This window comes from Diceros bicornis, chromosome 28 (assembly GCF_020826845.1).
Source record: "Diceros bicornis minor isolate mBicDic1 chromosome 28, mDicBic1.mat.cur, whole genome shotgun sequence".
NCBI lineage: Eukaryota > Metazoa > Chordata > Mammalia > Perissodactyla > Rhinocerotidae > Diceros > Diceros bicornis.
In genome coordinates this window covers 22,744,301-22,770,933 of record NC_080767.1, presented here as the reverse complement: position 1 = coordinate 22,770,933, position 26,633 = coordinate 22,744,301, and the positions used below count along the sequence as shown (strand labels likewise).

Sequence of the window (26,633 nt, the reverse complement as noted above, 5' to 3'; positions counted from 1 at the left end):
CACACAGCAGAGTGGGAATGACACCTTATCCTCTACAGCACACACTTTTTAAGGCAGAGGGGCTGAAAAAGGAGGTGCCAAGGGGCTACTGGTTCCCCCTGGCTTGGAACCCTCCCTGCTTCCCTGTGTTCCTTCCCTCCCTGAGCCACATTTGCAAAACAAGGGCGGTAATAATACCTCCCTCCCTGTGCTGTGCCTTGTGAGGTTTAAATGGGACAATTTAGATAAAACACCTCATAGCAGGTGCTCCATAGAAATCATTTCCCTTCACCCTCCTGAGTGACCCTGTGACCCCAGGGCAATGACAGGGGTCATTCTGCTTTCACTCCCCCAAGGAGTTCCAACAAGATGTAAATGCGGCTGCTTCTTGCCCAAGATGAGTCACATGTGCTCCTTTCTGGCCCAGATTCGATTAGACTGGAATGGCCTCAGGCCATGGCCACATTTCCTGTGCCAAGTCAGCTCATTGTAACAAATTTTGAGGAAAACACACAAAGAAAAGGAGATTGCAAAAAGATTAAGTCTAGCAGTCACCTCCACCAGGAGGGGCCCTGGGGCAGGGTCAGAGGGCAGGTGGTGCCAGGCAGCAGTAGGAATAGGGGACCCAGAGCCCCAGAGATTTGTACCCTTGGCGCAGGGAACCCGCAAACAGAGACACTGAGTCGTTTCCCAGCAGGGCCATGTCAGTGTGACCTTCAAACAGCCCGCAGGGCAGGGCCCTGCGCATCTTCTAGGTCCTGATATGACTGAGCATCCGTCTCATAAATGTGTTGTGAGCTACTTGGTCTCAGTTCCCTGCCACAGTCTCAATTTCGGGGCATCCCTGATTTCTCTCTGCAGAGAGATTCAGAAGAGGCCCCAGGCTAGAGAGTGGTGGGGTTCTGTTTTGTTTTTTTCCAACGTGCACATTCACACCGACACACAAGGGGGTCTTTCCCCTTCTCTGGGAAGAAAGTGTGCAGAAGCATCCAAGTCAGACAGGAAGGGACCCCAAAGCTTCAGGATTCAGTCCTCTGCCTTCTGCCAGGTCGACTGGAAAACCCACTACGGGCAGAATCCTGGCTCTTCCAGGACTGATCAAAACATAGACCTTGGATGAAAGCCCTTCACATTTCTCTGACACTTTGGAGTTTAAACATCATTTTGGCCCAGTCATTTGAGAAAATTTGACTCTATTTTATCAGATGAGAAAAACGAGATTCTGAAAGCCCAGATGAGTTGACTGGGGACACGCAGCTGAGCCAAGACTAAAACCCACATCTTCCATCATAGATATCAGTTGCAACAATGGGGAAACTGAGGTCAGAGAAGGGAAAATACTCACCTAAGGTCACACAGGATGTAAGCAGCAGGGCTGGGATTGGAACCTGTGTCCCTCCCAGGTAAAGCTCTTCTCATTCTACCACCTTGCCTCTCTCCTTGGAGATCTCTCAGGACAGAAACTGCATCCATGGCCCCATGGACATTTCCTTTTAGGGCAAAGATGGCAAATCATTTCCCCCCCAGGTGGATGGATTGCCATGGCTGCATGGAGCTCTTTGTTGAGAAGACGGTGGGTGCCTGTGAGCTCAGCAGGAGAGAGGACTCTTGTTCAGCAGTGTCTGCCATGAGTATTGCAGGTGGACTGGTCACTCTCCATTTCCTGTCCTGGTCTGCATTCAATTTCACTCCCTCTTCTCCTGTATTGAGCAGCATTACTGCAGGCAGAACATGAAGGTGACAGACACAGTCCAATCTAGAGCTCAGCCTACTCCCCGAGAATGAAAATAAGACCAATGGACGTATACTCACGAGATATGCCATCATTAGAAGAATTCTGATCTTTTTTGGAAAAACCAAAGTTCCGAGCTTGAGGGTGGACTCAACTGGAACTTGCTGCTACCAGCCCTGGAGTATAGTCGACAGGGGTGCCATGTGGGAAACAGCTCACCTGGAAATCAGTACCTACCTTTCGGAGTGTTTGTCCTTGTGATTTTCAATTTCGAGCTCATATTTGAAACCACTGCTTGTTGTCGTACATGATATGACTCCGAGGAGGAGCAGAACACGGGCTCTCACTGTAACTCAATTCTCGCTTCTCTGGGAGGTGAATGGCTATCTCTTTGAGCTGCTTCCCAGTGCCTCCTGCTAAGTGAATATAATTGGATTAGTATTCCCTACCCTGTCATTATTATTAGGATTATGTATCCTTTTTGCCTTGTGACTTGACATGACCCCTGAGTAGAAGCCCATCAACACTGGACTTGGCCACAAGACTTGTTTGATGGGACATGGGGGGAAGTGACAGAGTGCCAGTTCCAAACAACAGCCTTAAGAGGCATCACGTTTTTGATCACATGTCTTGTACTCCTGCTATTTGCCATTGATAAGAGTTTCCCCCAAGTAGTTTCTGTCCCTTCAGCTCAGGTCCTAGAATGGAGACGTGTGAAGCAGTCCCCAACTGACCCTCATTCTAGATCCAAGCCCTGCTGATCCAAGCTAAGCCCAACAGAGCCACATGAACCAACCTACAAATCTGTAAGAAAAGTATGTTATCATAAGCCACTGATATGGGGAGGTGGGTGGTATTTGTTATGCAGCATTATCAAGCAAAAAAAAAAAAAAACTGACTAATACAGACACCGAGACTGTTATTTAGGTTATTTCCTCCAAAACATAATCTCTAAATTCCATCAATATTTTTATGTCATGAAATAACAGGTAAATGGACAATTTTTTTTATTTATATAGATGGTAAATTGACACCATGGCATCTAGTTTGTACATCAGTCTCTTATGAACTTGGACAAAATGAGTCTGCTCCCAAGACTAATCAATGCTCAGGGGATATTCAGGGGTTCAAATCAGGGCCAACAGCCAGAGATGTGAAGAAAGGATTCACATATAAGAGGATAAACAAAAGTATTGCAGAAATCCACTTGTTGATGAGATGTTACAGACAATGAAGGGTTTGGGGAATTATATTTCCTCATTACCCCTCCCTTGTCCCTGGAGTGTTTAAGAACAGAAGTTCACAGATATCAAGCTGGGTCACGTTTGTAAGAGGTGAGGGAGAGTTCAAGCTTCTTTTGTAATAGCAGAACCTTTGTTGGACACAATCTTACAAGTATATCCTCGATTTGTGAAATTGATGAGAATGGAGCTGCTCTGCTGGAAGCCTGTGCAAGAAGCCAGGGCCCTTTCTGCTCAGCCTTTCTCTACTCCCCTGGGGTGATAGCTACATGGATATCAGTTCTAGCAGTGGGGAAACTGAGGTCAGAGAAGGGAAAATGATTCTACAGACTCCAATGAGAAAGCCTTGGGATTTTAGGGTCTCTGAAGACTCACTCCAAACCCCGGCCCCCGATGCCTCCCAAGACAGCAATCTGGAGGTAGCCATTTTCATCCTGTTTGAAGAACACAACACATAAAGAAGTAGTTGTGAATCTGGGTACCAGGGGCGTGTCCAACCCTGGCCACTGCCAGCAAGTGAGGCAGAAACTGTTGCTTCTCTCTAAAGAAGTGAGACTCCAGCTGCAAGGTTTTGACTCAAGAAATCAGCAGATTAATCTCAAGATCATCTCCTGTATTAGAAGCCATCATTCTGCCCACAGGCATCACTGTCCCATGTGAATCAAAGTGACAGGACCAGACTCCTTGGGCCACACTCCTTCTGAGATTTATTTGGCCTCTGATCGAAGGAGATTCGAGGCATTCCCAGGAGCCCTTCCATCTCAGAGCTGTCAGTGCCTGGTGCCGACACCTTCAATCTCTTGCCCATCCTGAATTCATAATGAAGTGAAATCAGGAACCATGCACCAGCACAAAGAAGGCATCTGTTCGACATTTCAGTGCAAGCCATGGAGGAAGGGGATAAAAGGACTGAGAGCGAATGAGACAGGCCCTGGATCTATTTAACAAACTTATGAAGGTTAGGCTGAGTGTGTTCAAGTGATGAGGAAATAAAATAGCTAATGCTCCACTCTCCCCTGGGGCAACATTATATAACACCATTTTCTCTCTTCTGAAAGCAGATATAGAAAAATATATATATATATATATATATATATTTTTTTTTTTGTGAGGAGATCAGCCCTGAGCTAACATCCGCCAATCCTCCTCTTTTTTTGCTGAGGAAGACGGCCCCGGGCCAACATCGGCGCCCATCTTCCTCCACTTTACATGGGACGCCGCCACAGCATGGCTTACCAAGCAGTACCTCGGTGCGCGCCCGGGATCCGAACCAGCGAACCCCGGGCCGCCGCAGCGGAGCGCGCGCACTCAACCGCTTGCGCCACCGGGCCGGCCCCTAGAAATATATTTTGCATTCGTGCATCTAGAATCTGGCAAGTCACCATTTAAAGGGACATGAACTGTGTAGGATGGAAGGGTGTGATCTCATGCAATGTGCAGAGAACCAAGATGAGGATCCAGTGTTCCTGGCGGCCCCCTGAGACTCCCATAGGCAAACCTCTTTCCTCTTCCAGGGCTCAGTATTCCTTGGAATTTAAGGTGGGTGAAGGATCAGAAATAAGATCAGAAAGACCCATCTCAGGCCTCCAGAATTCAGCCAGTCAGAAATTGGCCTGCTTTGGTGCCCTCGACCTTGACCCTGAAAAATCAGCAGGATCTGCAGGTACTAAGGAATTGGATCTAATGTTGCTTTCATTTAAGCTGAGTAGCAAACAAAGCATTTACTTTGGGGTGAAGATTCAGGAAAGTTGCTAAAATCATTTTTATTTTACAACAGAAGGAAAAGGACAGAGTGAGTTGTTCATCCTAACACCATCAACACGAATGGAGTTTTTTTTCCCCATCTTTGAGGAAAACTTGGTTATACTTACTGCTAAATCTCTTGCATCAACTATTATGAAATTTATAATTATTATTAATTTTCACTTTAACAATGTTTTACTTTAATTTTCACACTAAACCTCATTTTTATGACTTACATATATATTTAAGAATTATTTAGAAAGTATTTAAAACAACTAATGATAAAAGATCTTCGATATACATAACAGAAAACTAAATTACCCACTTTCTTAGAGCTAGGGGAATCTTCATCTTCTTAAAAAATATATTATCAGGGGCTAAAACAACCATGAAGACTAGGAGAAAATGTACTCTTTAAATTTTTTTTTTTTTTCCCAGCCTTCTCTCTTGCTGACAAGTACTATAGTACTTAGAAATTGCCCAAGAGAAGCCCATATTTCTGGTGTATTTTTTTTCTGACTTGGCAGAGGCAGGACTGAAACCCAGGTCCCTTGCTTCCCAGTTCAGTTCTCAGGCCACAGCACAACTGTCTTCATGTTATGAATTAGTTACCTCTGAAAAGGCTTCTCGTCTCCAAAATAGACTCTTCCCAACCACTAGGTAAAGCTTGTGAAGCCTTTCATAATGACTCACGCAGAAGCAAAGATTCCCCAGCACAGAAGCAAGTCATAAAATAAACACCCCACAGTCTGTGTCTGTGCCAGAGCTCCAGGCTCCCATGTGCCATGGGCAGTCCCCAGGCCAAGATGGCCCCAGGGTTGCTAACCCCAGAGAGCATTAGAGACTTCAGGAACTCCCCTCTAGTGCCTTCTTTCCCCTTGTATTGGGCACAGTGAGTAGAACTTCCTTACCCGTCTACCTTTTCTCTCTCTCTTTCCATCTATCCCTCCATTCATTCAGTCATACATCCCTCCATCCCTTCAGTTATTCATCTGTAGTAGATTGGATCCATTAAGGCCCCAATTCTCATCCTGCACACCCATGCCTTCACCACGTAACAGTGAAGTGTCCTGCCTCTCTGTCTCTGGGACTTGCTCTGGCCAATGGGATGTTAGCAGACATGACACAAGCAGAGACAAGAAAAATTACCTGCATGTATCCCCTCATCACTTGTGACCTCTTCCATTGGCAGGGGCTAGCCTACTGGGATGTGAGAGACGTGTGAAGCAGAGCAAAGTCACCCTGGTTGTCCCAGCCATGACTACCCTAGATCATCCAGTAGCCAGCCAACTCCCCAGATGTGTGACCAGACCAGCCAATTTCAGCAGAGCTGCCCTAACTGACCACCCCAGACACATGAGCAATAAATAGGCATTGCCATAAGCCACTGAGGTTTTTTGTGGTTATTTGTTACCCAGCATTACTTTGGCAATAAATAACTGATACAAGATCTAACATTTACCTGGATCTTCTATGTCCTATGCTGAGTTCTGAACCACAGAGGGAAATCAGTCATGTTCCTCCCTCACAGGGATCCCAATCTGCTGGAAGAGACACACAGAACATCTCTTTATCTAGGAGGATCTTGCACCACCAACCCCCAGCAGAACTCCCAAGACCTAACTCCTCTCCTCTTAACAACAAGAAAACTGATATGGAGGTAGAATGAGGTAGTGGAGTATCAGCAAAGATAAGGTCCAGGTGCAACTGACTATTTTTCAAAAGAATAACAGCTGTTAAACACACAAGTTTTATTCTCTCATGTAAGAAGCCCAGAGAGGGGCATCCCAGGGCTGGTACCATGTCAGGCACCCCCATCCTCAACACATGGCTTCCTCCTCATAATCCAAGACAGCTGCTCAAGCTCCAGCTATCACCTCCACATTCCAGCCAGCAAGATAGAAGAAGGACTAAGGAATGTTTCCAGAAGTCACACAGGACACTACTGCTTATTTATCATTGGCCAGAACTTAGTCTCACAGCCAGTCTCTACTGCAATGTCTACTACAAAGATGACTGGAAAATAAATCTTCATTCCAGACAATGATATGCCCAGCCACAAACTGGAGGTTCTATTATTAAGGGAGAAGCGGAGGACAGAAATTGAGAAACAATTAGTAGTTTCTGCTGCAAGTACAAACAGGTATCACACCTCTGGGATCAAATAGACTTAGATCCACACCATAACTCAACCAGGGGCTCGACTTATAACCTTGGGAAGATCCTTTCTTTCTTTGGGCCTCAGGGTCCCTACCTATACAAGGGAGGCAAGGGAGAGAGTTGGTCTGCACGGTGTCTTAATCTCCTTCTGGCTCTTTCCTGTCGAGCATCGTAGAGGGAAGATTCTAAAGCGCGTGGCCTTCCATCAGATGGTGGCAGAGATATACCTGTTTACATACCCAGCTGACGTCCCCCCTCCAGTCTGACAGCATCTAGTGACCAAAAGGGCAAACGCCTAGCACAGCCTGTGTCGGAAAAGAGAGATCCACCTGAGCTCGCTCACTGCTACTCTTGAAGTGACATAGAAGTGGCCGTCCCGGGGACTAGAAGCTTCTAAGGCTCACCTTCGCTATCACCCTCAGGGACCTAGTTGTGGTCAGAGAACAAAGATCTAATCGTATTGCTCAGCTCCTGCCCTGGACCCAGTGCCAGGAAGCTGTGCCACCAAAAAAGACTTGAGAAAGGAGCAGTCAAATATTCAAAATCCAGGCAGGCGACATTTATGTGGCCCTGTTCAGAGTGGGAATAGAAAACCAAAACATTTTAATTTACTACCAGCCAATTCTATAGCCCATGTGTGCACTTTATAAAGAGGGAAGAAACCTTTGCTCAGAGTCTAATTAAGGCCTTCTACAAGTCTATTTTTTTTTTTAAGATTTTATTTATTTATTTATTTTTCCCCCAAAGCCCCAGTAGATAGTTGTCTGTCATAGCTGCACATCCTTCTAGTTGCTGTATGTGGGACGCGGCCTCAGCATGGCCGGACAAGCAGTGCGTCGGTGGGTGCCCAGGATCCGAACCCGGGCCGCCAGCAGCGGAGCGCACGCACTTAACCACTAAGCCACGGGGCCGGCCCCTACAAGTCTATTTAAAGCCTTCTAATTCTGTGATGAAGGAAACTACCCGCTCCCCTGTGGGTTAGGACAGTATCAAATCTTACAGAGTAAAAGCCCTTCCATCCAATACATCTGAGAACCTCTTCTTCCCAAATTAGCCTAGGTCTATGGCTTTGTCTTCATCTACTTTGAAATCACGGTTATTGGATTTGCAGTCAAGACATTATACTTTGATAAATCAGACTCATTTAATTTATAACTCAGAAATCCTCTTACTTTAAAATGCGAGTCTTTCTCTCTCTCCACGGGGGAGAGAAATTCAAAGCGGGGTGAAGCCCGGGGCCAGCAGAATACTCCATCTGCCGCAAAACTCACGGCTCCCCTGAATCTTGTATGAAATGTGTGAATAACAACAACCAAACAGCAACATTAGGTATTAAGTATTTACCCTGCGCTTATTGCTTTGAGTTCAAGGTCTCGATGAATCCTTAAAAAATCCTGAGAGTTAGGTGTTATGATCCCATTTAGAGGCGTGAACCCTGAAGCTCAGAGAAGCTGCATAACGTGTATAAGGTCACATAGCTGACGCCTGGCTGAGCTGGGATTTCTTCCTAGACAGATGTTCCAGAACAAAGCACTCATACAGCGCCTGAAGCATAGTTAACATTCATACATGTTACTTTACGCTGACTCCCCATGAAATGATTCTTGCCTATATTCGGGCAAGGTGGTCCCAGGCATCCGCTCACCTGCAGCTTCCGGCTGACTTCCACGAGAGAAGCCCATAAGCCCATCTGAAGAGTTCCAGAATCCTCGCCAAAGTCAGAGGACTTGTCTTCTTTTACCGGTTTCTGAAAATGTTGGATTTCGCTTTTTAGCGTTTCATCAAAAACAGTCTTAAGAAATAATCTCTTCCACATCCCTGGGGAGTTAGCAAACTGTCTTGAAATCAGTTACAAGGCTAGGTGGAGTATCACCATGAAAAGGGTGGGGCCTTAAATCGGTAGCCTGCCACCTCTCTGGACAAGGAGCCCCTTCTAATTCATCCAGTTGAAGAGACGACTGATGAAGCAAGTCCAGGGGGTCAGATGTTAGAAAGAAATGTTGCTGTACGTTTTTCCATCACTTCTCACTGTGCTGCTTTGTCCGTCAGCAGACAGAGAAAATACTGGAAGAAGGGATGTGGATACACCAGTAGATAAATCCACTGATTTGGAAATCTTGAATCTTTCTTTCTCAACTGCTTTTTTTTTTTTCCTGTAAGAATTTGTCCCTTGCCTGTAACACTCGTCTTTCTGTCCCCCTATAGCTTGGTGCTCTTTGAGGGTATGTTTTGCTACATCCCCTCTGCTGAAGCAGAGAGGCAACAATAGATACAGATTCTTACTCAAATCCAATCAAAGTGTATTTAAGCACCATCCTCCATGTATATAAGGCACTGTGGTGGGATCTGTAATATAAAGAGACATAATAAATAGTATTGCTGTTCAGAGGCAAAAAAAAAAGGATGGAACCTCAAGCTTGCTCCTTTATCTTTCAGTCAAGTTACCCCAGCTCCATCTGGGTCAGGTAATGCGATGGAGCTTTGTGAGCACAAAAACTTACAAAGAGGCAGCCTGGTGTGACGTTGCGGAAGGCGCATATGTCCTTCCAAAATGCACCGCAGGGTGCACTTCAACAAGCGATTTCATAGATGCCAGTTCTTCTCGGCCTGGGCAAGATGGGAATTGTGGGTCCCTTTTCAGAGATGAGGAAATGAGACTCAGAGAAGGGAAGTGACCTGCCTGAAGGGAAAAGGCAGAAGTCTGAATCCACCGAAGCGTGAGTAATCTTTTGGGCCATGGACCTAGCGGATGACTTGGTGGTAAGAGGAAAGCATCCTTGGAAGGAATGGGAGAAGCCCACATTTTGACCCTAGAAGACATGCTACCCTACACTGCCAGTCGCCCCTTCTTCCCTACCCACTCTCCCAAAAGAGGAGGGAGGAAGACGATTCAGCCCCAAGAGGGCTGTGCCCACCAGGTGTTCCTGAGAAATGACCAGCACTGTGACATTGTTCTCTGGACCCCTCTCAGGTGACAGGGACTTGTAAAGGGGCATGCATTGCTTCTTTGGAACCCAAGCTCTTTCAGCTGCTACCCAAGAAGGCCCAGAAGGAAGTTCTCTGGCTCTGCTCCACAGCAAATAATGTCCCTGTGAAGTTTCACTATAACAAAGAGATGATTCAGTAATTACTCAGAGAAACCATAGCATTTCAGAGATGTTCTCCTGGACCACAGCATGTACAGTGATGTGCTTTCTCTTCCTGCTGCAGCCCTTGAATTAGTGTCAGATCTGAGTAATAAGTGACATGTTAAATGACTGGTGACAGTATTTACCCTTCCTTCCTCCCCACCCCCACCACACTCAGATGTCAGTCAATGTGACAAAATTTCAATACCAAAACCTTCACCGAGAACAGTGAAACTTAGTCTCTCCATTTTCCCACAAGTCTCAAATTGATACTGGAAATTTTTTTCTTTGTCTCCAGTGTAATCGAAAAATATGTTTTTATTTAGAAGCAATCCAAAAAAAAAGTCAAGCCTATTTTTAGAATGTGAAATTACAGAGGATTTTTCCAAAAGGTTCTTCAGTATCCATTATGCGAGAGCCACAAAAAGGTTTTATTTGTGACAATCACCTTGGGGCTTTGAAGGGAGTCCGAGGGTTAGGATTCCCGGAAATTGAGAAAACTAAATCCTTTGAAAGAATACACTGAATTTCCAGCTCGAAAAGTACGAACAAGAGATGAGTTTACATTCAAAATGATGCCTTTCCACAAGCTTCTTAGAAAGGAAGCACAAATTCATCCTACAACATTTATTACATAGGTCATAGATATAATGTTGTACATTAAGTCAGTATTTCCTAAACACCGTTTATTTGCATATCATTGTGACTTTGTCTATTATCTTTACTATTCTTTGCTTAATATTTTTCTTTAAACCGTTTCATTTTTTTACACTAAAGCAAATGTACGTATCACTACCATAAATGCAAATGGCTAACATAAAAATAAATATAATAAAAACAAAAGAATGTGCTTAAATTCTAGTCTGATGTTCTCACCTGCCAAAAAACTCGGAGCCTGTGGGCTGTTTCCCTTTCATTATAGAGGGAGATGGGCAACTGTCTGTGGGCATTGCAGAGTGGGTAGCACCTAATTGAGACTCTATCCTTTATGTAATTGAAAGGATTAAAAAGAGAGGGGCTAGTCCGCTGGCGTAGCGGTTAAGTATGCACACTCCGCTTCGGCAGCCCGGGGTTTGCAGGTTCAGATCCTGGGCGCAGACCTACGTGTCACTCATCAAGCCACGCTGTGGCAGGCGTCCCACACATAAAGTGGAGGAAGATGGGCACGGATGTTAGCCCAGGGCCCATCTTCGTCAGCAAAAAGAGGAGGATTGGCAGCAGATGTTAGCTCAGGGCTAATCTTCCTCCCCCCCCCAAAAAAAATTAAAATTAAAAAAAAACTTACATACATATATTCATAGCAGAATTATTCATAGACCCAAAAAGTAGAGGCAAGCTAAATGCCCACCAACAGATGAACAGATAAACCAAATGTGGTATACCCATCCAGTGGAATCTGATTTGGCAATACAAAAGAATGAAGAACTAATACATCTTACAACATAGATGAACCTTGAAAAGATTATGATGTAAAAGAAACCATACACAAAAGACTACATATTGTATGATCCAATTTATATGAAATGTCCAGAATAGGTATATCCAGAGAGACAGAAAGTAGATTAGTGGTTGCCAGTGGCTAAAAGGAAGGGGGATGGACAATGATGCTAATGGGTATGGAGTTTCCTTTTGGGGTGATGAAAATATGCAGGAATTAGATAGTGGTGATGGTTGCACAACTCTATGAATCTACTAAAAACTATTGAACTGTACACTTTAAAAGTATAAGTTTTATGGTATATTAATTATATCTCAATAAATTTGTCATTTACAAAAACTGAATTTAGAAAACAATTCAATTAGGAGGCAAGAGTCAAGAAAAGAGACATTTCACCAAAGAGGATGTATGGGTGACTGACAAGCATGTGAAAAGATATTTAACATCATTAGCTATTAGGGAAATGCACATTAAAATCACACTGAGATACCGGAACATACCTATTAAAATAGCTAAAATAAAAGTGAAAAAAACACTGGAGAAGATGAGAGAAATAGGATGGGAATCTAAAATGGCACAGTCACTCTGGAAAATAATTTGGCACTTTCTTTTAAAACTAAAAATGGGGCCGGCCCCGTGGCTTAGCGGTTAGGTGCGCACGCTCCGCTGCTGGCGGCCCGGGTTCGGATCCTGGGCGCGCACCGACGCACCGCTTCTCTGGCTATGCTGGGGCCGCGTCCCACATACAGCAACTAGAAGCATGTGCAGCTATGACATACAACTATCTACTGGGGCTTTAAGGGGAAAAAAATAAATAAATAAAATCTTGAAAACTAAAAATGGATTTACCATACAATGCAGAAATTGCACTCTTGGGCGTTTACCCCACAGAAATGAAAACTTATTTTCCTACGGAAAATTGTACCTGAAAATTCATAGTCGTCGTCTTCGTAACGGCCAAAAACTGGAAACCGTTCGTATATTGCGCAATGAGTGACTGGTTAAACAAACTGTGGTACATTCATCCCAGGGATTATGAGCTAGCAATAAAAAGAAACAACTATTAACACACGCTATCACTTGGATGAACCTCAAGGAAATTACGCTGAGTGAAAAAAACCTCAAAAAGATACATACATACTGCATGTTTCCACTTATGTAACATTCATGAAATGACATCATTATAGAAATGGAGAGCAGTTAGTGGTTTCCAGGGGTTAGAGATGGTGGGGAGAGGGGGAAGGTGTGGCTGTAAAGGGGTGGCACAAAGGAACCTTGTGGGGATGGTAGTTAAGTGTCTTGATGGTGGTGACCATCATGAAGCCACACACGTGACAAAATAGCATGCGGCTACACACACACAGTGAGTACATGTATACCTGGTGAACTTTGAATAAGCCCTGTGGATTGTACCAGTGTTAATTTCCTGGTTTTGATATGGTTAGTGATGCAAGATGTTAACATCGGGGGAGTCTGGGTGAAGGGTTCGTGGAACAACTCTGTGATTTTTTTTTGCAACTTCCGGTGAATTTGTAATTATTTCAAAATAAAGTTTTTTCAAAACCTAAATTGATCCTGACCCAAAATTTACTCCTCTTTCTGAATTCTTTAATTTCACATCCATAGACATGAAAGCTAGACATCTAGGCATCAGCCCAGGCTCCTCCGTAGCATTTACCTGTCAACACCAAACCGTAATAATAATAATAAGTAACATTTATTGAACGCTTCTTCTCTACCAGGCACTACCCTGATGGCATTCTATGGCTGGTCTAATCTATTCCTCACATCAACTCTATTATTACTCCCATTGTAAAGGTAAGGAAACAAGATTAGAGGGGTTAACGGCTATGGCCAAGGTCATACAGCAGGTGGGGAGGGCAGGTTGCTCACCTAGGCAGTCTGACTTCAGAGCCCATACACTGTGAAATCACCAGATTCAAAATCCACGCACTCATCGTAGGCCAGTGCCTTAGTTCAAGACGTCAGTATTCTCTACCCGGACCAGAATTAGTACCGGAGCCTGGTGACCAGTCTCCCACCCCCGACCCAAGGGGAAGGAAGCAACCACACCTACCATATGCACTTGAATGATAAACCACCCCAAACAGAAGACAGTCCCCCAGTTTCCCCGTGCAAAGATTTTTTTAAGTATTTTGGCCAACTTGAATATATAAATGTTTAGTGCTATGGGTGAAATAACCAAGCATCTATTTACACGGTTTCAATACATTTTATGTGTTTACAATGGCATATTATATGAAATCCATTAATTTGGAAACCTTGCTGCCCTCACTCTCCCACTTTCTAAAATAATTTCATTCAAACGCTTCACACGCATCTTTAACTTCAGCGCCTTCAAAGTTTTCAACTAACACAGCTTTCCAGCATATATTATCTTCATTTCTAAGTTATTTGAAAAATAGTCCTTTTGAATCTATATATAACCCTCTCCCTGAAAAGCTAAAAGGTCCATTCATATAGCATCCAGGAAATGTAGGTTTTTTAATTTGCTCTGTCGCTCTGTGGCTCCAACATTGGCTACAAATTAAAATCATACTGCATTATAAACTTCAAAGTTGCTAAGAGACAGGATCTTAACTGTTCTCAACACAGAAAAGAAATGACAATTATGTGACGTGATAAAGGTGTTAGCTAACACTACTGCAGTAATCGTATCGCAGTATACAAATGTCTCAAATCAACACGTTGTACACCTCAAACGTACACAATGCTACATGCCAATTACATCTCAATTTTTTTTTTTAAATGGGAAAAATCACCTGGGGAGCTTTAAAAACTACCAATGCCCAGAAATAGTGATTTTACTGGTCAGGAGAGGACACTAGGTGTAGCCCTTTTTGAAGTTCCTCCCGTGAGTCTACGTACAGCCCAAGCTGAGAACCACTGTTCAGGTGTGTACCTAGAGAGCTCCACGTGTAATCTAGTGGTTCTCAGACTTGGTTATGTACAAGAACCTGGAAAGCTTTGTAAACATCCTGATGCCCAGGCTCTGCCCCTCCCCAAGGATTCTATTGTATCTGATCTGACCACTTAGGAGTATTGGTTGTGAGGTTTAAAAGACTGTCTTAACCACATTCAAATATTTACCATGGTTAAGTCACATCCCCCTCCCACCTCAACTCCTACCCCCCCTCCCATGACTTCCAAAACTGTGCTGAATCTTTGCTTTCTTCCATTTCTTTTGTATCAGGTGACCTCTATAAGCTTCCAAAGATAGCACTGATTGAGAACATTTTAACCTAATTTGGTTTCCCCAAATAGTACTTGGTTGTCCTAAACAAAGGAGTTGAAAGAGTGTCCCGTATGGTGAGAGATTTTGTGAGGTCTCAAATATAAAGCTTTCAGATACATTTCTGGAAGATCAATTGGGAAGAGAATGTCGCTTTATTTTTGTACATATCATTAATAACCATTTCTTGAATGTTTACAACAGCAAGGCACCATGTTAAATGTTTACCTGATCTCACTGAATCCTAAAAATATATACAGGATATTTAATTATTATTATTCCCATTTTAAAGAGGAAGAAACTCAGTCACGGAGTCCATTTGCCCAAGGTTAGCACCCAGCTGGTGTACAAAGACAGAATGTGGGCCCAGGTTTTCTGCGTCCCATGCTGTACTGCCCCCTTCTGTCCCAGCAGTCCTCAAGATGCTTTCAAAAGAGGCACCAGGACTTCTGTTCCAGTGCCCCAAAGGACAGTGTAGGGGAAGAGGGAGAATCCCCCTCTGCCCTTTCCCTTAAGGTTCTTATGGCTGGCCAAATAATTAACAGGACAGGTTAGCAGGAGAAAATAATACCAAGTTTAATAACATGTATACATGGGAGAAACCAGGGACACTGCGTTTCTCAACACAATAGCAGAAATTCTCTTCTTAAATACCATGTTCAGCCAAAGACAAAGGAGGATGTTGGGGGTTGGGGGAGTCAGTTACAGGAGTTACCACTAAAGCACTGTAAACAAGAGTAAGGTTATTATGCAGATTTAAGGCTTCACCTTCCACATTGATAAGTCTCTAGAAATGAGGCCATCCCCCCTCTTCCCAATACAGAGAGGGAGATACCTTTACAAATGGAGATTTCCCTTATAAATGTAAATGTTTGTCTGACAACTCCTCGCAGAGCCATCCAGAGAATGTGGCCAGAGAGACATAAGATGGGCTTGTTGATGCCTTTTCTACTGTAACATCTATTTTACATTATATTGCAGCCATCAGATAGAAGATCTGTTCCAGGAAGGAGTTACTATGTCAAATTCTTTAGGCAGGTAGTGGGGGAGGTCAAATGTCCATCAGAGAAAACAATCAAGGTAAAGAGATATATTTCAGGGTGGCCAAATCTTGATCTCCCACAACAGCATGGCATCATGAACGAGGGAAGGACCACTGGAGAGAGCATCAGTGACCTCCTCCCTCCTCCCTGCCTCTGTGGTCCGGTCAAACCCCTCTGCCCCAACATGCCCTGGTTCCCGGCTCTGTGACATCACAGACAGCCTCCTCTCCACTCTGACAGCTGCAGGTGAGTGAGGCTCAAAGGTTAGACCTGAGAACGGGAGGGGGATTTGGTCTGTGCTTAAAGGGACAATGTCTCCATCACTCCTAGACACATTTTCACTTTGCTCCAGGAAGCAGATGCCACCCCCAACTTACATTGACCCTGTTGTTTCTCTTTCTGGGCCCCAGTCTCTCCACCTATGGCTGAATGACCCCTAGTGGCTCCTCCAGCTCCAGAAGCCCTCCTGTTTGACCTCATTGATCTTTCTTGTTCTAGTTCTGGAAGTGCTGTGGGGTCACTGGAGACCTGAAGTTCACAGCTCACTGAGGATAACCCCAGGGCCCTTTTCTTTGGCTCCTGCTTCCATCTAGAGGAGGGCAGTGGTAGTGCAAGAAACCCCACACCCCACACCCCACACCCCAGGCAGCCCGAGCCAGTATCTCTCCTACTTCACCGCCATTCACGTTGTTAAGTCCTTACTGAGTGCCAGACACCATGCTAAGTACTTTCCAACATTATTTAGTCCTCGCAACCACATTCTAGGGTAGATACTATTATTATCATCCTCATTTCACAGATAGGAAAACGGAAGTTCAAGGAAATTAAATGCCTCTAAATTTCATAACTAATAAGTAGTCGATATTTAAGAATTATACCCAACAGAATGTGCTTGTCACTGCCACACTGTTCTCCCTAATGGATGGATGCCGTGCTTTCCATTTCTGAAGAGGGTTCTAAAATTCAAAACTCTTTGCTACCAACACTCGAAGGAGAAAGTGGTTCTACTCTCCTCTTTTTCTCATGAAACGGCTGGGTGGAGTAAAGCTAGGGAGAGCATTGGCACTAGATTCAGATAAACCTACATTTAAAATCTCTGTTGCATGCTAATACGGAATAATACTCAAGGTACTTGTATATACATAAGCTGCTTTAGAGAAAGAGACCTCCATTCAACATGTGAAACAAAAACAATTTCTCATTAAACAAGAAAACTATGCTTCTGTGACAAAGTCTCTGAACAAAGCTAATAGCTGATATTTAAGGAGTTGAGGGAGGTGTTGATTTCATGGACAAGTGGTATTTCCAGGGCAGGAGCGCTTAGGAATGGAAGACCATCAGCTGCGAAAGTGTAACACTGTCACGTATCTGTTACTTTTGGAAGACTGGTCACCAAGACAAAGTTTCATTAATAGATTATATGGGTTTCAAATAGGTTCTGGTGATTACCTGTTACCATGGTTACAGAGCAATGGTCTTTATTTAGGAATGTGGGAACTTCTTTTTTATTCCCAAGGTCTCCCTTTTCGTCTTCCTTCAACCAAAGCAGCAGAAGAGACCCACAGGTATTGTCCAGATCTTTACCACTGTCGTCGCCTTTCCTTGAAGACACAGTTCCATTTTTCCACTTACAGAGATCTGTTTAGCCAGCCTGATGTCTTCTTGTTTTCGTCTTTGAATCATCTGTGGGACCATGTGTCGAGCCAGTGGCTGCAATAAAGTATTTAACTCTCTGGACAACGGCCACTGAATGACTATGAGACAAATAATAATTAAAAGTATTTTAAGAAGAGTTCTGGAAGGCACTCTAGAATCATGACCCATGATTTCCCAGGTGTGACCAAGAAAAGAAATTTCAAATGATTCCCTGGGTCCACTTTAGATAGCCAGGTTGCCTTTTCTTTGGGTTTAGATGTAGATTAACCTCACCTGTGGTGTTAATCCAGGTACAACATGAAGTGCTAGCAATGGTGCATACTTCTCCTGGTTAGTCAAAATAAAATCCACAGGTATTCTAATATCCATAATCACTTAAGATAGGGATTTTCAGTCGGTTGGTTGTGCCCCAGGGCATGGGCTATATTATTTATTATGTCAGCCAAGGTGAGGGAAATGAGAAAGTTGTCCAGCTCCTATGGAGGGCTTCCTGTCCTCAGAAGTCTATTTTATCTGTGGGTATTGATAGCCCCAGGAAGAGTTTATTCCCTCCAATGCTGTGTTCCAAAAGATGTAGTCCATTCAGGGTGTTGGGGAGTCATACAATTAGAATGGTCCAAGTATTCAAAACACAGAACAATTAGTCTTAGTCCTAGTTGACATTGAAGAGTCTGATTTCCATATAATAAACAAACTATTTCAACAAGCAAACAGTATATCTGTCCACCTGTATTATCAACAATTCCCTTTGGGAATTCAGAGGAAGGACAGGAAAGTATTGAGTGCTAAGTTCTCCTCAGGGTGGCGTCACTGGGCAGATTTGGACAGCTGTCCTTCCGCCATTATGGAACATGAGTTCTTCCAATGCTCACAGCAAATCCAAGTGTCCTTATCCACAGGCTCCGGAGTCTTTAAGAACAGAGAAACTTTTAGTCTTGTTTTTATTTCAGGAGCCAATTGTTTTATCCAAGAGGCCTAAAGGTTATTTTGATTTCTAGTTAATTATTTAAAATTCTTTGAAAATGATTAGGAAATCTAAGTTGGCATTTCCCATTCCAATTTATTTTATCTAAGTCCTCTATTTCAGGTCTGAACCCATAGCAAAAAGAGAAGAAAAAGCTCCCTTTACTTAAGCTGTTGGTCTGCCCTAGAATGTTCCTCGAAAGCGCCCTGAAGTCTACTAAATCTCCTATTGATTCGTCTTGTTTTTGTTTGCAATTTTGAATCTTTGCCCAATCTACTCTTTTTTTTTTTTTTTTTCTGTGTGTGTGTGTGTGTGTGAGGAAGATCAGCCCTGAGCTAACATCCGTGCTAATCCTCCTCTCTTTTTGCTGAGGAAGACCGGCTCTGAGCTAACATCTATTGCCAATCCTCCTCCTTCCCCCCTGCCCCCAAAGCCCCAGAAGATAGTTGTATGTTGTAGTTGCACATCCTTCTAGTTGCTGTATGTGGGACGCGGCCTCAGCGTGGCCGGACAAGCGGTGCGTCGGTGGGTGCCCGGGATCCGAACCCGGGCCGCCAGTAGCGGAGCGCACGCACTTAACCACTAAGCCACGAGGCCGGCCCCCCAATCTACTCTTAAGAGAAAGGTTTTATGAAATAGTTTTACGTGATGTGTTTTCTATTTTTCTTACCTTCTCAAGCCCACTTTTTTGAATTATGCATAGGTGGGTTATTTAAATCTTCTGGTCTTTTCCATCTTGCTGCTTTTAAACATTTTGCCCCATTGTTGAAGGTCAACAATTAAGTAAACTAACTGGTACAAATATGATAATTCAGGGCAATAAATAACAGAATAACGAACAGAATCCTGAATTATGCAGCAACTTTCTGTCCTTCTGAAATTTGGGGTGATTCTAAACATGTGCCTTCCACTCAACTCTCACCCAGAATTTAAACTCAACCTCTCTGGATCCACCTTCTGGTATAGGAGTTTTAGGGGGATATTATGCAATGTTGATTATTCTTTTCTAAAAAAGTGCCCCCTGAAGAAAGCTTACTTAGGCAGATAGGGAAAGGAACAAGAGGAGAGTCAGTGGGTGGTTAAGAAAAAGCTAGGTGGAGAGAGAAAGAGAGATGCAAAGAAAGGAGGTTTCAGAAGGTTTGCGTAGGAGTGAGATCTTTTTTTTTTCTAACTTTCTTTTTGAGGCCGGAGCATACCAATCTTCTCTTTTCTAGGGCTCCTCTTAAATCTCTTATTTTGACATGGGAAGTTTGCCATCATGGCCATTGTAATTCTAAGTCATCTAGTGCAATTTTGCCATTTATTAAAATTAAGCACGAGACAGGGCATAGAGCGAGAGCGTATATAGGAAGCAGTTTTTCCAGGAAGAGGCAGCAACTTGAATGTAGATGAGAGTATGACAAACAGGAAAGAACACACTACAGTTTGTACTTATGATGTCTCGAATTCCTTGGCCAAGGAGAACCTAAAAGTGTCCATAGGATCAATGACCTGGAAATCACTGACTCCAGAATATAGGCTGAGTAAAGTGACCTTCTTTCTTTGATATAACAAGACAGAACAAGTGCTCATGAAGGTTTGGAGGGATGCGAGGCAAATCTTTAGCAATTACCTTTATACCAATTGATCACCAGCCCAACAGACTTCCAACCAGTGGTTCTCAGGGCTGACTTGTGGTGAGGGCTTGTCAAACCTATGCTTCCATTGCTTCCTTAGGAAACACTTCTTTCCACATTCAACATACGTGAGGCAATCTAGAACAAAGCAAAACTCTGTGAGGCGAGAGTCTGTATAAGTAGATGAAGAAAATTGAAACTGAAGCAAACAGCAGCAGCAGCATAAGCATCTCACTGGCAAGCGTATTTGCTAAATGGTGCATCCTGAAACAAAAGATCTAATTGCCTTCTATAAATTTCTATTTGTTTATAAATCCTAAGAAAATAAATTCATTACGGAGAGCTCAGTGAAATACGTCAGAACGCAAATCACATTGAAAACTCACTTGGCAGCAGATCCATAAGACAATTGGAGACTGGCTAAACGGACCCAGTGTGTACTCCTCTTGGTCCAAGGATCCCACACAATGGGGACGTCTGTGTTTGTCTAGTCTGCTGGATGTATTTAGCCGCAGTATATACATTGTGCTATATTGAATAGCTTATGTATAGGAAGTTAAAGATTGTGTATTAAGAAGTCAAAGGTAAAAGAAACAGGGAGATCAATTAGGAGGCTGTTGCCATAATTCAGGCAAGAGATGATGGTGGCTTGGACCAGGTATAACAGCAGAGAAACTGAGAAGCGAGTGCCCATGAATGAGATGATTCACAGAGTGAATTGGGTATTGTGAGCGACATTAGCCCCTACCATGATAAGAATTTCCTAAAAGGGGGTTTTGCCACAGAAAAGGGAGTGAGAACAGGAAGCATTCAGAGACAAAGAAGGGAGTTTGGGATTAAAACGAGGCTTTATAATTCTGGACCAGATCTGGATCCGAACTAGAAAGATCTTTGAAGAGATCATCTACCTTCATCTTATTACTGATGAGAAGCCTGAGACCCAGAGATGAGCATGGACTTCCCTAAAGCCATACAGCAAGGTAGTGGCAGAACCAGGACCTAAACCTACTAGACTGTGCTTCATTACCGTGTTCTCCATGTTCTCATGGGACCTGGACCAGCTGGAATAATTTGGAGCCAACGAACCACGCGAAGGGGACGGAAAGGGAAATGGAATGACCATTGACGGGGCACTTAGTGTGTACCTAGCACCACAGGGGTCACTGTTCATATATTTAACCCTTTACTTCTGCAAAGTAGGCACTGTGATTCTCATTTTCCCCATGATAAAAGTGAGGCTCAAGAAGGTCAAGGGGACCCGCCCCGTGGCTTAGCGGTTAAGTGCACGCGCTCCGCTACTGGTGGCCCGGGTTCAGATCCCAGGTGCGAACGGACGCACCGCTTGTCCAGCCATGCTGAGGCCGAGTCCCACATACAGCAACTAGAAGGATGTGCAGCTATGACATACAACTATCTACTGAGGCTTTGGGGAAAAGAAAAAGGAGGAGGATTGGCAATAGATGTTAGCTCAGAGCCGGTCTACCTCAGCAAAAAGAGGAGGATTAGCATGGATGTTAGCTCAGGGCTGATCTTCCTCACCAAAAAAAAAAAAAAAAAAGAAGGTTAAGGAATTTGCCCAAGAACATGCGCCTGGGAATAGGGGAAAACACAGATCTATCTAAAAGCTGAGCATGTTCATGTGCGTTTCTGCAAGAGCTGGGATTTCGCTGCAGTGGGATCCTATCTGGAGTGTGAACACAGGTCAAGAGGTGACATTTTTCAGCCACAGTCTTATGTTTATTTAGGAAACAGCCCTGCCCTGGGAACTGGCTTCAAATTCAAGATCAGCTGACTCAACAAGGCACCCCTGCAGGCAAAGCTGGCAGAGTAGAGGCTTCACCTTCTTTCCATGGGTAAGAAAATTTTGTATAGAATAGGGAAATGGCCAAAAGAGACAGTGACCTAGGCAGAAGGGCCTGGATCTGCTGGCCACAGGAGCTACAGAAGATTTAGGAGAGGGGAGGGCTATTAGACCTTGGGCGACACTGACCCCAAATGACCCCCATCACAGTAAATTTCCAATGGGTGTCTGGAATTCAGTCCCCAGGACCCATGGCCCTCATTCTTTTTCCTCCTACAGCTGCCCACCAAAACCTGGCCTCGAAGATCTTCTGTTTATGCTGCGGAGACTGTGAGAAGCCCCACGCCGTGGATGACTCCAAGATCCCCAGTCAAACCCAAGAGCAACAGCCATCGACCCGCAGTAGGTACCAGACAAGGACACCCTGCCTGGCTTCTCTAGACCTCATTTGCTCATCCCCCTCCTGCTGGAATACCCCCAGATTTCCTTCAGCTTTCAAGTGGTAATTCCAACCCATAATGAGGTGGGGATTGGGTGGCTAAGGACCCAAACCAACAAACAATAGAGCTTAAAATCTTGATACTTAAGGTGTGATCCAGGGACCAGCAATTTCAGCATCACCTGGGAGCTTGTTAGAACTGCACTTTCAGACCTCACTCCGGACCTACTGAGGCAGAACCTGCATTTTAACACGACCCCCAGGGGAATCTGAATGTACATCAGAGTTTGAGAAGCCCTTGCCTAAAGACTACAAAGACAGTGGTGAAGATCCCTGCCTTTGGGGCCAGGGTTGGTTCCAATCTGTTCTGCCACAGAATTGGGCAAGTCACTTAATCTCTCATTCCGAGCTTCAATGTCCTTACCTGTAAAATGGGGATATTCATAATATATCATTTCTTTCTAGGGTCATTGGGAGCATTAAATGAGATAATATATTTAAGCACTGAGCACAGGGCCTGAACAAAGTAGAGATTCAACAGATGCCAACAAATGGAATCAATTTATGGGTATTGGTCAGGATAGGATAGGTTCTCCTGTTAAAACAAATAAGTCTTGAAATCTCAATGGCTTACAAAATGAATGTGTATTTCTTGTTTATGCAAAGTCTAGTACACATCAGCCATCCCTTTTCATCCTTAGCCAGGGCATCTGGGACACACAGCTTTCAAGACAGCCAGGTCAAAGTCAGAGAGAGAGAGAGAGAGGCATCCTGGCCTTCAGTCTATAATTATATCCTTCCTGATGATCCAGGACAAAAGGTCATAGTGGAGAAGACTTGGGGGGACAAAAATCAGCAATTTCAGACAGGAAAGCAAAAAAGCAGCATTATTGTCAGAATCAGGCAAAGCCAGGACTGACAGGCACACGGTGGGGTGGTGACTGGTGGGGGCAGGGGGGCCGGTCAGGTGCCTGGCACAGTCTCACTCAGAGATGGGACAGTACAATGTCGGGAAAAAAATTCTCATGGCATATTTTGCCAGAAATCCATAGTGAGGGTCTTTAAAATACTTCCCCTGCAAGTAGTTTCACAATAAAAACCAAGAAGCTTAAAAATGGCAATCCCTTTTTCCAAGATAATAATAATTATTATGGAGCCCCTATTACATGCAAGGCACTGTCTGGGCACTTGGGGCCCAGCTGTGATCAGATAAATCCCCTACTGTTTCAGAGCTTACACACTAGAGAAATGTTATGATTTAATCCTTATAATCAAGGATTTAAGAAGTGGACGTGGTTATCCAAAATGGATGTATTACTTTGTAGGTCTGAAAACAGAGAGAGGTGAAGCAATGAACTCAAGGGATGCAGCTGGTCAAAGCCAGAGCTGTTTCCTCTATCACAGAACACAGCTCAGCCTGTTGACAAAATCGTACACTTCTAGGAATCTAGAAGTGTATAAAAACAGCCTTAAATACGACAACATTCATCACAACCGTATTTATAGTAGTGAAATTTGAAAACAGTTTAAATTTGAAAACATCAAAAGATAGAACGTTGGTTATATAAATCTTGAATTATTAATAAAATAGAATATTATACAACCATTATTTCTTAAAATTTAGTGACATGAGAAAAATGTTTGTAATATAACATACAAAGTAAAATGCATACGTAACATCTAGGATGTGATGGACTCTGTAAAAATGTGCATAGGAAAAGACTAGAACTGTGATAATATCTGAGGGGAGGGGTCTTTGGGGCATTTTTTTCTACTTCATATTCTTTAATATTTCCTAGATTTTCTATAATGGTTATGTATTATATTTATAAACAAGGAAAAAGTAAACTTTGTATTTTAAAAAGAATACATATTTTGAATCCAGTACCTGCCTATGAGTGGGAGAACTCAGAAGTCTAGAGGAGGGAGATTCAGGGACTCCCCACCCCTTAATAACCACCACCGGCCCGTGTGCACGCCTTTGGAGTGGGCAAAACGCCTTGGCTGCCGTCATCTCCTCTGAGCCTCCCCACGTGACTGTGTGGAATTATCATTGCCAGGTCTGCAGAAGGATGAACTTGACAGACAAAATACCAAGCGTGCTAATGCAGCCTCCTGCTTGCCTCTGGGACAACCCCTGATTCATCCAGAAAAGAGAGCCTCCTCTACCAGCAGCAGTGAGTTTGAGGGTGAGTCCCAAACTGAGGTCCTAACCCTAAGCAGGAACACCCAGGGCAGGGGGCCTTGTCCTGATGACCAAACCCCATTGATATTTGAGCTAAGCTGGGGGAGGTGACAGGAGAGATGGATGGGACCACTCCCATCAGGAAGCTGCAGTCATATTCTAGAACACATTGGAGAGAGTCCGGGGGCCTAAGACCTACCTGTGTGATCCTCCAAGCTGGGAATTACATGAGGGGTTCTGGGAGGAAAAAACACACATCCCTACTCTGCTTCTAAGCTCTTGGGGCATTGTCCTATATGTCTATTTTGTGCAACTGTTTGCTTAAGGTCTGCTTTGGCCACTAGTCAGTAAGTCCCGGGAGGGTAGGGGCCATATCAGTTTTGTTCCCCGAAACCCAGCCAGGCTCATGGCAAGTAAAGAATTCCAGAAAATGCTCGTGGATAGAGCGTGGTCCAGTGGAGGAGAAATGCCTCTGGGTCATGGAAGGACAGAAGCCCAGTGCTGGACAGTGGGCACTTCCAGGAAAAAGGAATGCACCCACATTGCTGGACACCAGGTACCCCAGTGACCTCACAACACTGTGCCCAGGTGACCTCACATAACCCACAATCACTCCATGAGGCCAGCTGTTGAGAGCTAAGGATCACCCAGCCCATCCATTTCAGAATTCCCGTAACAGCTAAACCCTCCTTGCAACCAAAATCTCACACATTGTCCAAGTTCTGTAAAAGATCAAAAGGATCCTGCTGTAACTGAATTGAGAGTGGGGGGCCAAGACCCCCACTAGGTCGCCCTCCCACTATCTTTCCCCACCCTACCCCCCACAGGACTCCATGGATCCTAGTTTTAAAACTTTTAAAACCCGCCTCTCATTGTGTAGAGAAGGCTGAGGCCCACAGCGGGAAGGACTTTCCAAAACCACGGACTGGTATTAGTGTCAGAACCAGGATGGACCCAATTCTTTTACTTTCCAAGCCACTTTGCACAACAACCTACCATCACTGAATGCACCAGTGGAGTACAACGCAGAACCTACTGCAGAAACTTGTTCCTCTTACAAAGGACTTCCACCTCCCAGGCTGGGGTCCACGTAGCTCACGCAGTAATCGACAATCTGACAGTGACCAGGGATGGAGGCGACCAGGACAATCCAGCCAGGCCCAAGGCAAGGGTTTCACTCAGCATAATTTTTTCCTTTCTTCTTTCAGATCTGAATACATATGTTTCCCAAAGAGGTTTTTACAAGAGGAACCTAAACCGCTACTCCCAGGATCACTGGCCATTCCAGCCATGCCTCATTGGGAGACCCTGAGCATTCTAGTCGGCAGCCCCCACGAGGGTCTCCGAGGGTGCACGGTGGCTGGAGTGTCTCCAGGAGGAAGAGGGCGGTGAACGGGGGCCATGAAGACTGATTCGGAAACTCCCCAGGAGGAGGAGAAGACGTCTGAGCCAACCCTGTGCCACGAGCAAGAGTCACTTCAGTTCCTGAAAAAGCCACTGTGGGAGGAGCTGCCTCCAATTAAAGTCCTTGATCATGTCACAATCTTTGATCGCCTTCCTCTTTTCCCCTCCCCCTTATTAAGGAATATCTCTTCCAAATAGTATCTTATTTTTAAAAATACTGTCACATCTAATTAACGTAAAACAAATTTTTTAACTTTTTGGATAGCTTTCTGTTAATTTTGAAATAATTTCAAACTTACAGAAAAGTTGCGAGAATAGTACAAAGAACTCCTGTATACCCTTTATGCAGATTCACCAATTATTTACATTTCCTCCATTTGCTTCATCATTTCTTTTGTCTCTATCCCTATAACATTTTTCTGAACTATTTGAGAGTGAATTGTGCATGTCATGTCCCTTTACTGCTAAATACTCCAGCGTGTATTTCTTAAGAACAAGGATATTCTCATACGTAACTACAGCATTGTTATCAAAAGCAAGAAATTCAACGTTGATACAATACTATACAAATTTCATCAATTGTCCCAAAAATGTCTTAAAGCTACTTTCTTGCCTAGTCCAGGTTTTAATCCAAGATTGGGAATCACATATAGTTGTCATGTCTCTTTAGTCTCCTTTAATCTGGAACAGGTCGTCTTTATTTTCATGAGCTACACATTTCTGGAGAGTACAGGCACAACTGTCTTATAGAATGTCCCTCAATTTGTGTTTATCTTTTGATTAGATTCTATTTTTGCATTTTTGGCAGGAATACCACAACCACAATATTGCATCCTCCTCAGTGCATCGTA

General features: G+C 44.0%; 1 protein-coding gene across 3 annotated transcripts in view; it reads left to right on the top strand.

Moving 5' to 3' along the window:
- The window catches only part of TEX48 (testis expressed 48), a 34,520-nt gene extending 8,416 nt beyond the window's left edge, over positions 1-26,104 (top strand). The window contains exons 1-5 of one of the 3 annotated variants that reach the window (XM_058523873.1): positions 15,586-15,963; positions 21,699-21,806; positions 22,034-22,156; positions 24,254-24,382; positions 25,587-26,104. In XM_058523873.1, the coding sequence (XP_058379856.1) occupies positions 21,803-21,806; positions 22,034-22,156; positions 24,254-24,382; positions 25,587-25,690 (360 nt within the window). In that variant the 5' untranslated portion in view covers positions 15,586-15,963; positions 21,699-21,802 and the 3' untranslated portion in view covers positions 25,691-26,104. Of the gene's footprint in view, positions 1-15,585; positions 15,964-21,698; positions 21,807-22,033; positions 22,157-24,253; positions 24,383-25,586 lie in introns of those variants that run through there. The other 2 variants (XM_058523872.1, XM_058523871.1) reach the window with 2 other exon arrangements.
- Positions 26,105-26,633: the final 529 nt, after the last annotated feature.